Genomic DNA, 11,340 nt, shown 5'->3' with positions numbered 1-11,340 from the left:
AATAATTCATGTTCAATGTTAACCTCATAGTGCTTAACTGAAATAATGTACACAAATATTGAATAGATAACAAATTCCATCGTATTTTAATTTTCGTCTTAAACGAGAAGTCATTTTCGTATATTTTAAACGTCAACTATTGATATCACTAGCAATACTGATAGGCAAAGTTAGATAAAGAGAGATATATAGAATCTTTAATGTGCAAAAGAGATAGCAACATACATATTAAAGTTATTAAGAAACTATCCTCTATATTCTTAGACCTTTTACATGTTAAACCTTTACATATATACGGTTAGATATCAATGGCGTGTGCAAGTTCTTTTTGGATGTGAAAAGTGATAAGTTATGGGGTGGCGCATATCTATTTTAACTCGTACGTCATAATTCTTAAGCGAGTATGGTATGTGGCTTATTCATTTGGTACACGACTAATAGTGTATTTGATAATCAGTAGTTTATTGAGGGCTTGAATTCGTCGCGAGAGGCGCTAGTGTAGAGTGAGGTCTTTAGAAATGTTAAATGTCACTGATCGTTCCCTGTTTGCGATAAGCTATCCCCGCGAATTCCTACCAACCACTGTTCTAACCGTGTTTTGTTTTTCGGAAACGCATGACCTTTTTTCGGAACAAAACGGTACTGAGTAACACCGAGGCATGACCAAGATATTATTTGTTTGGTTATTAGCATTAACTTAACAAATACTTTTTCAACAACATCGATAGGAGTGTACTCGCCAATGCCGCTAACTAGTGGGTCACCAGAAACAAAAGCCCTGTTTAGACAATATTTTTAAAATTCGAACGATTATTCTCAATGAATCGTAAATTTTTCAACAGGCTTATAAATTGTAATACTGTGCCATATAATCGATGAACTAACTGCTCTCGCTGAGAGAGTGTACAATTCTTTTGATTAAAGAAAATAATTTATTAATTCAATTCATGACATGGTTTTTATCGAATCTTAATTTTCATAACGAAACGTTCCAGCCACATTTTTCCGTTTTATTTCTCTTGTAATCTTAATTTTTTAGTATTATAATCCAGAGGCTTGTCTTCCAGCTTGTATCGTTGTATATAGAAGATATTTTTTTATAATTTAATGTTTTTTTTTTTTTTGTGTAAAAATTGATCAATGGGTTTAATTTAATAGCAATATTACAGGCCGAATTATATTCATGTTCGATAAACATAAAGTAAATTATATAAATATAATACACTCATAATACTTGAACTTTATTAAGTAGATTTACAAGATTCAGATATTTAATTATTAATCGTGTAATAGAGTAAACATACATTCATACTTTTTAATAATATGTTTATATAAAATATAATATACTATGACATTTTGAACATAACACATATAAATAAAAAAATGCTAAGTTTCAAAGTAAAATAGATTTGTACAAATAATGATATCAGTAATACTAAAATTTATTCTACGAAACAAGTTCCCAAAGGAAATTGTTCTTGTGCGCTCATTGGTTTATACTCGTGACCTTCATAATCCAAATTTCTTAAGATGGTCTTACATGCTGTGTGTTTTGACATGCTCATCTCTAGTTGCGCGCATCGACCAATGAGGTTCGAGTATTTTGTTCCCTAGGAATTCGACTCTTGGAATATAAAATATTAAATGCTCATATTTCAATGTATAAAAATCTGCATTAGAAATAGCTTCATACTTAAAAGCATTCCATAACAGCGTTAATTGTCCTGTATCGATATACACTGTAAAGAAACTAATATTCTTTAAAATTCTCGTACATAATATATCTAACATTTATTTAGTTCTACCGACAATACTTAACTTATTAATTCTTTTAATTGTACAAGAAATAATAAGTAATATTATTGTTCGTAAATACATCAGCTCCTAAATAATATGGATACTTTATAAGCTTACATTTTTGAAGAATATACAATAACAAAAATGCTGAAGCTATTGAATATGTTCATAAACTAATTGTAAATAACACAACATAACAGATACTAAAACTTTACTTACTCACATAAGTTTTTATTTCAAATAACAATTGTTTTTTTTTTATATATGATCACACATGAAGTACAGATAATTATTAGACTTTTTATTATTTTATGAAATTTATTATTTTGTGAAAGTGTAATTGTATTTTTATTTTTAATTTCAAATTTTTTAAACTATATTTTCATATGCTTTTTTATAAATACTCATTGGTTGATTAATTATAGTTTGCTCCTAATTTTAGTAAGGCAGTACAGGGTAAAGGTGTGTACACATCACCCTAATTTATTTATTCGTTAAAATTAATTATCGAAAGTTCACACGTTAATTATGTAATATTGAGACCAAAATAAACAATGAATTAGTGTACGCCTGAGCAAAGATTGTTTTGGGACCATCGCTTTAAATCTTATATTTGAATATGTTAAAATTTCATAAGAAATAATTTCTATCATTTAGCAATTTTAAGTATATTCAGAATTGTATGAGATATGAACAAATGTAATTCAATAATAGGCTAAGTTCACATTTGTTGTATGATTAGGTCGCGTGTACATTTGATGAGCTTATTTGTAGTATTATTTCATTTTTTAAATACTGTGTTGCCTGCCATAATTTTTTTAACGCTGATACAAATTGATGTAGCGTTTAAAATGTTGAATGTGATTTTGAAATAAGTGTCTAATAGTGAGCCAGGGAATGTTTTCTCTATAAATGTGTATGATTCGATTATAGATACGAAATAAAGTCATGAATAAACTGTTTAAATGTTTTTTATTTATCACCTGTACCCATGAAATGTATTCTTAATATTTTAAGTTTAATTCCTTTTTTAGTAGCAAGTTTAACGTAAAGTAGTTTCAATTAAGCGCTTTACACACAAATATATTTTTATTTATGTTATCTATACAAAAAATAAATAAATTTAATACACTGACAAAAATGTGTTTATTTTATCCTTCATTAATATTTTATGTACTAAAGAGTTTTATTGATTATTTCTGCTATAGGTTCGACATTTTAGTTGGCTGCGTTTACTTCTGTGAGTATAGAAAACTATTATTAAAAATAAAACACAATTAACTTTTTTAATATTTTATTTAGGTGTCGATTTCGATTTAACAAGTCGAGAACAAAATCACGCTATAAGTCCGTAGCAAAGCTAACTTATTATCTGCTATGGGTTTTTTCTAACGCTCGGGGTCACAAAATTATATGAACAGTATTTTTGTGCGCGGAAAAAAACATCGAGTATTAGGTATTAATACGAAATTACAGTTGAAAACAAAATCGGTTACATGTATGTCCATTAACAATTGAATCTTAGAACAAATGCATTGTCATCTTAGTTTAAATTAAGTATACAATAAATTAAAAGCAAGTATCATTAAATACATTTTTAATAATAAGTTACAATTTAATTATTATGTATGAGAATGCTGTTAGGATTAAAAATTAAGTTTTAACCAATAACATACGCAATAAATACATGTATTGCTTAAAAATACCAATCAGTGTTTCACGTGCGGTTACATCGTAGAATACAAACATTACATAAAATAACAATTGAATCTTACAATCATGAGGAATGTATCGATTAAATACACGGTATGTACCTAGTCTTATAACATACGGCACACAGTTTCAGATTCTTAAAATGAACAATACAGACGACGCATCAATTAATCATATCGAATTTATTAATAACTACAACATTGAAACCACTCTAAATCAACTCTAACGATACCCTGTTCTACGGAACTCCATAGAAATTGTTAAAATTCAACTGAATTATACTCTCAATAAATTATTTGATATCACGTAACAGATAGATGAATAAAACATATTATTTATTTGTTTAAATTAAAAATCCGATCGACCAAAGCATTTTTCTCTCACCCGTCTGATCAGCGTTTCATCGGGGGTCAGTTTCCAATCGAGGCTTCTCAATTCGGTCTCTTCGATATCTTGCGATTGCGAATCGAACAAATCCCTCGAGTGATGTTTCGGTTTCTCCAACTTACATCTTTTGTGTGGTTCCTCACGCTTAATCTCAGTTTTATGGACATTGTCGACGCGCGTCCGTGGCGTCTTCCACAAGCACGGTTCATTAGTTTGTTTCATGAGCACATTTGGTGGTGAGAAGTAAGAAAAGAATGGGCTCGATGATCGAGGCTCGTGTTTATCTTCATTAATAGATTTATCTAAATCGAGAAATGAGAATGTGTAATCCGCGTCAATTACTTGCTCTCGGACGTATGACGTCACGCGACGTCTGTTTACGTTTCGGGACTCAACGCCTTTAATCCGACGATCACATATCTCTAAATCGGCAAGCTTTGTTTGGGATTTTTTCACGTTTAAAAAGAAGTCATAGTATCTTTCGACATTTTCAGCGCACTTGTAGCAGATTGTCGTCGTATAGTCTGACTGCTCAATAGTAAGTTTCAAACAAGCCAATATCTTGTCCACCAAATTTGTTTTCTGACAGTAATTACTGAATAAAGAAATCTTAAAATCTGTTGTCGATAAACATAGACGACAGCATTGACGGGATAATTCCATTTTCTAAGTATCTTAAAATCGATGAGTAAAACTTTATTTAGGATTCCCGCCAAAAATCTATTTTTTTTATATCATACAGATAAAGCTGCATATTTCAAAAAATATTACTTTTCTATAGTCTACACTTTTAAGAAGTGATACATTTAAAAATAATTAGTCATCAATAAAATGTGTAAGATTTGCAAAAAATACTACTTTGGACGGCTGACTACATTTACGCAAGTATACTTTGCCATTTTTATCTTTAGTGTAACCGTCTAGTTCAAAATAAAGAACTTAAAACTAAAAGCAGATAAAATATAATATTGAATTAATCTGCTTAATGCTTTAGATTTAAATATTAAATTATTGTTGATTTTTTAAATAAAGATAATATCAATTTAGTTTAATTTTTAAATATTCCGTTTGTTACTTTACTGCAAGACCGGTATTTGAAGTTTATGTGGTTAAGTTTTTTTATGATGGACGGAGAGACAGACGGTATACGAAGCGAAAATTGATAGGGACACGCCACAGAATATTCAAAAAACAATTATTTGTTGATAGCATCATAATGGCCCGGTTACACGTGCATCCTGTTTTTGCATACGCAGCGGCCGTTAGACATGTCGCAAAATATTTTAGCTAACGTGAATACGATTATATCGAAAAAAATGGAGCTACGTCCTTACACGTAATGGGTAAACATTAATTGATTTTAATAATTATTTTAGTTTATAATTACCGTAACTTTTAAAAGGAACCGGTACGAGATTGTATCCTTACACTGTATTAGTAACCAATCGAATCACATCTTTATTTAAGTTGTCGAACATCACTACTATCACAAGCCATCACACCTTTAGACTGATTGTAATTATTCATTAATAAATAAATATTCCGTTTACATTCGTCGTTTGAAGCGAAGCTATTTTAAATAACGCGGCATCATCCTACGTTTTTTTTTTAATTTGCCGTAAATTGTGACAGAATATACGCGTACAGGATGAATTCTCTTAGTATTGGAGCTTCTTTTACTATCATTTAATATTTTAGGAACTTGTAACTGTCACAATTTACAAACAAATTTATATTTGAATTGACTAAACGTCGTCTTCCTTCTTGCCCCAGAATTTGTCGAACCTCGTGCGGGCTCTATCGAGCACCTCGGCCGCGGTCAGTCCGCCAGTGTTAGCGGCCTCATTGACTACAGTCGTGTCAACCACTCCGGGGGCCACTTGAGTCGCTTCAGTCGACTTTTTAATCACCTCTTTCTCCTTGATATCTTTAATCGCGTCCTGGGTTGGCGTTTCCGGAGTTAGCTGATTGCTATTGAGGCCGTTAATTCCATTCACTTTGTTCATGTCCAGGGCCCTGGTTTCGTCGATGGGAGTTAGGCTGACGGGCGTGGTGGGGGTCTTGTCGGTGCGCTTGCTCAGGCTTGTCGGCGATTCGCTCTTTTTAAGCGAACGTATTGGTGACATTTGCTGGTGATGAATTGGAGCGATTTCTGGAAAAGGGGGTCGTTAGGTTTATTCTAGTGCTTTCGAAATATTTTTATCTTGAAAGTTTAAATTTTTCTTCAAAATTGAAACTTTCAATGTACATATAAAGCACATATACTAACAATAATTTTGTTTATTTTTATATAAGAAACATGTAAACACTAACATCGTGAAGCTAATAAATTTCCTCTACAGTGTGACGCTATACTTGTTTAGGATTATATTTTATAAAAAATCTAATTAAAAAACATTTATCAAATTTTATTTGGCATAAACATTGTTTGGTGCGATCATTCCTTAAAATTATCGAATACTTACATTTGGTAATAATATACACATTCAATGTGGCTACAAGTATTTTAACATTACGGTTCAAAAAACCCTAGTTTCAATAACAATTCACAAGTTCAAATAAGAAATCGTTAAACTTTCTAATTAATTTCACTTTTACATGCTACCTATGTTAAATATCTCCACCAACGCTGAAGTTTACGTAGAATTATGTAAATACTTTAAAAAAAAATCGGTTACTTTGACATGGTTTATATGAAGTCGTTGGTGTAGATATCATAGAAAACCTTTAACAAAAATCATGCTTCATAGAGTATAACTTAGGGAAGGGGGAGTACATACAAAACCTCTATTTATAGAAATTCTAGCTAAACCACAGGATTTCCTGGAGAAATCATGCAACATTTACCAAATATAACCAATGGTATGAGCTGCAGAAGGATTCATGTATTTCAAAATCAAAAGGTAACCTAAAAGCCGTCATCGGGTAATTAGCTAGGAAGTGTACAAAAATTGCCAAACTTTTATATTGTAAACTATATTTAGTATGGCAACTCTCGTCGATAGAACAGAATGGCAGCATGCAAAAGTGAACGAAAAATGAGATGGAGAAACAAGGGTAAAATTGGGTGCCAAACGGTGACAGTGTACGCAAACATCGAAACAGACACACACACAACAAGTGAATACATACGTGTTCGACGTCTCAGCGGAGTACGGTCAAAATAAATAAAAGCATCTCAATTATTGGAATAACACAATTTAATCATGAACTATTATAGATATAATATAAAACAGATTATATATTTTCTTGTGTCGATAGTGTGTCGTGCTTATGTGGCAGTGACCTCTAGGGGGACTTTGAGTCGCGTCGTGTAGAGTTCACTGTCGCATGGCTGTCTGTCACACTCATTAAAACGTGTATGGCCGATGGTCTAGGCGATGGTGTTCGTCGTACCTGCCGGCTTCGCGGCGGGCTCGTCGGCCACAGAGGCGCTCTTAAAGTCAGAGCTAGGGCGCTTAATGCTCTCATCTGAAATATGGTGAGTGAATTGTATGGTAGATGGCGTGAAAAACGTGACACTACAACGCTGAGTTCTACGTCCGTACGACTGTCAACTTGACTTTGACAGTTGTCATAATGGCAGCTGTCATGTCTTATTTTCTAATGTGACTGTCAAGTTATCAGTGATTGTTGTCAATGCGACAAAAATGTATTTTCAAATCGTGCGAACGAAGAAAGTATACTACAAATGTTAAGATGACATATTTCCACAAACACAAAATGTATATGAAAACAAAATGAATGAATAATTTTAATGAGTGTTTCATTTGAATAATTCGTGTAATCAAGTTATTTGTACATGATTTTATTGTGTTTGTATTTAGTGTCAGTGTTGCAAGCTTCTACGCTTTACTGTGGGGTTACTATTCACACATTATTACAATGGTAGAATGGTAGAAATTATGTTTGTCTAGCTAACTGTGTGACATGATCGTGTGATGGCTTCTTTTCCGGTGGAAAATTTAACCACTAATATTGTTTTTTTTTTTCAGTTTACATTTTCATCTGTTTTGATATTAGTGTTTAAATTTTGAAATTCTTCCTACAATAAATAACAAGTATCCTTTATTATTTCATTCCCTTAGATTTCACGAATGCTGCCTATCTACGTAAAGAGTATCTTGTCCATTGTTTTGTTCAAATTCCAATATAATGAGGTAGAAATTCTAATTTGTATTTGTCAGTCACATTTCAAATTTGTTTAAAATAAGATCTCTCTTTAGATATGAACTGCAATACTTTCATGATTTTATATAAAACTAAGCGTACCCGAGAAAATTACAAAAATACGTTTTCTATAAAAATAGATCAGTGATTGCATCGATATAGTAAACTTGCTGTAGCTACTGTTTGTATATCGCAACACCAAAAATAAATATAATATGAAAAAGATACTCTTTGAAGCGATCGAATCTAAACGTAATCACAATTTCCGAACGAACTGTCTACAATAAAAGACCTCATAATATAATGCGTCCAAATTAAAAAATGACAATTCGATATTTGAGTTAACCTAAACTACACCCTAACTGACGCTTAACCTAACTTAGTTTAATAATGTTTGCCGCCAATCTGTTCAAAAGACTGCACTCACCGCTTTTCACGTTCTGAGTGACCGTGAAAGTCTTGCCGGTGTCGAGCGGCACGGTCCAGTTGACCGGATCCGGCGAGCGCATGTTCATTTGCTCGGGCGACTTCACCCGAGTCGGCTCCGGCGGCGACTTCACGACGGGCGAGTCGTCGAAGAAGTGGTCCTTGGCGACCGACGCGCTGCGGTGCGCGGGGATGTCGTCGTCTGGAATTTAATTGATGTTTATTTAAACATGCCCGAAGACTGCCACTCATTCTCAGGACATAAATCATATCAATTGTGAACCTGCGAAAAAAAAATTGAGACTGAGACTGATTTTATGAGTAAGACCATATTGAATAGAATAGAATAGGAACAATTTATATTAATTTTATAACATTAAAATCAGGTGTTCTGCTACGTCACACTATTTCTATAATAAATTCCTAATGTCTATCACTAAAACAAATATCTAATCACAACATCGATAAACCTAACATACAAACACTAACAGATAAAAAATTAAAGCCAATTTCATTTAAAAAAATAATAATAATTGTCTGACATTAGAAAATAATACTTTATTTAATGTCCATTTAATAAAAAAAATAATTCTTCTTACTTTAAGATATGAAATGAGCTTTTCTATTGGTCACCATTTGTCTGAATAAAAACATACATAGACAAATAGTGATAATGTTTCTATTTTAAAAACACCTAAACACAAAGAACATGCAAAATAAGAATAGTTTTTTTTTTTTAAATAAATACACGAAGGAAGATAAATTTCTTAACGTTCAAGCAAGTAAATATTATATAAATTTGCGTTCCTTTTTCGTATATTAATATTCAATATTTTTTTAAATTATAGGTACATATTAAAGTGTTGTAAACATATTTGATTACATATATAATTATATTTGCTGTACAATTGTCCCTTTAAATATGATATGCTCACGTAATGACGTGTTCTCAGTGCAATTGTGTTCAAAACGGACAAGACGAACATATAATCACTTCTGTGAGGTGTCGAAGCCATTCCCACTGGTGCTGCCATTGCGTGACGGAGCGTTGCGTAGACGCACTGACATAATTAAATCAATTTAAAAAACAAAACCAAACCAATTATCTAAAAGCCAATCAAAAGCTTTGAAACATATACAAAACTTTTTTTTATCTACCAAGGCTGAATTTGGCATCGTCTTGAATTTTAAAGCGTCAGACAATTAAAAAGCCGAATTGTATTTTTTCTTTCTAAAACACAGAGCGTCGACGCAACTGTCACCTGGTCGTTTAGTACGCACCCAATTTTATGCCCACTTTTGTAACGCTGCGGCTGCGCCTGCCCCTGCCTGGTGTCACCAAGGCTCCAAGGACCCCAATCGTTCCATATGTCTCAACAGCCCCATTCGTCATCCCTGCCCCTGTTTTGCTCGGTGCGGAAGGCGACCGGCCACCTCGTGACGTCGACCTAACTCTAACACTACTGCCCCTACTTAACGGCAAACCTACAGAACAAATTTACGTCACGCTAAATTGTTTAGGCTAATGAGAAAATTGGCTCCAAAAATACATTTTGTCAAGGTTGTGATAATTTGTCTTAATTTTGTATTGTTTTTTAGAGCCAATCTCTCTATAACACCGGATTGGGTTTCAAGCATCAGGCAGGATAACAATATTCCAATAAGAAACAAAAATCTAACGTCAAAGTATTTCAATTTCAGGATAATGAACACACGATATATATTTCTTAACTACACTGACATTGCTTAAAATGAATAGCGTCATAATACGACAGTAAATGATCTAATTGACCAATTTCTGTCATTCTTATCTACATACTTCATCTTCATTGTACGAGGTAAAACTCGACTCGCACATTACCTTAATACTGGCAATATAGAACAATCATATATATAATGTTTCCTTGTTTCTATAACTTGATTACTTTTCTTGGTTTTGATTGTTTTCCTTGCGCCTCATTTATATCAAGTAAGTGATTCGGCAATCTGCAGATTACCTGCCAACTCCTTGTTTTGTATTTTACGTAAAATTGAAAATAATATTGTACCAAAGAGGAATATATAAATGACAACCAACAGTCAAAGAAAATAGGATCTGATAAAAAAAGGCACCTATAATATGTATGAGGTCAAGGAGCTATAACTAAACGGAAATATAATGTTATGCTATGCTAATGAAAGAACTATCTAACACAAGATTATATTGATCAGTTTTAGTACAAAGAAATCGAGCCACATTCATTTAAACATCAATTTAATCATCACACCATCTACAAGATTTCCACAGTAAATGCTATTCTGTAAGAACAAAATCGAAATTATCGCTCTTATTATCGATTAGCAAAATTTTTCAATTGGGCTTCGAGTGTCGAATTTTTGTTTCACAGAATAGCTTCGAACATCGGGGAGTATTGTGAAAATACCATTTCCTACATACTATACTATCAGAGAGCCGACAACTCACCCGTGGGCTTGGCGGGGCGAGGGTGCGGCTCGTGGCCGTTGGGCATGTGGCGCGCGCTGGGCACGGGCGCCGGGTCGGCGGAGCGCGGCCGGCGGCGCGGGGAGCGGAACGAACCCTCCGACTTTGCCCCTGGAATTCATAGAGTATACCTATTTATTACACGCCTTAGAGAACGTTTTGTATTTTTCAGCTGCATGAGACTATAATTGTCAGAAAATATGTAACTTGCTGATAGAAAGCTAACTGTATACTTGCTTTTCTTTTGTTTTTGTCTATCTTTGATTGTATAGAGTACAGGTAGAGAGACAAGGACCTTGGAAAGTTTTTAAGCTTCTTAATCATATACATGAAACCGAGGTTAGTAAGTTTTATGATTACCATCC

The 11,340-nt window shown here is 33.1% G+C and overlaps 1 protein-coding gene across 2 annotated transcripts in view; it reads right to left on the bottom strand.

Moving 5' to 3' along the window:
* Positions 1-3,074: 3,074 nt before the first annotated feature.
* The window catches only part of LOC125073675, a 112,653-nt gene continuing 104,387 nt past the window's right edge, over positions 3,075-11,340 (bottom strand). The window contains exons 12-16 of one of the 2 annotated variants that reach the window (XM_047684622.1): positions 10,958-11,086; positions 9,775-9,978; positions 8,495-8,695; positions 7,294-7,368; positions 3,075-6,049 (exon numbers count right to left, since the gene is read on the bottom strand). In XM_047684622.1, coding sequence (XP_047540578.1) covers positions 5,643-6,049; positions 7,294-7,368; positions 8,495-8,695; positions 9,775-9,978; positions 10,958-11,086 — 1,016 coding nt within the window. In that variant the 3' untranslated portion in view covers positions 3,075-5,642. Of the gene's footprint in view, positions 6,050-7,029; positions 7,369-8,494; positions 8,696-9,774; positions 9,979-10,957; positions 11,087-11,340 lie in introns of those variants that run through there. The other variant, XM_047684621.1, reaches the window with a different exon arrangement.

This window comes from Vanessa atalanta, chromosome 25 (genome assembly GCF_905147765.1).
Source record: "Vanessa atalanta chromosome 25, ilVanAtal1.2, whole genome shotgun sequence".
In the NCBI taxonomy this organism is placed as follows: domain Eukaryota; kingdom Metazoa; phylum Arthropoda; class Insecta; order Lepidoptera; family Nymphalidae; genus Vanessa; species Vanessa atalanta.
Note: the sequence above shows the minus strand (reverse complement) of the source record. Positions and strands in the feature narration are given on the sequence as shown.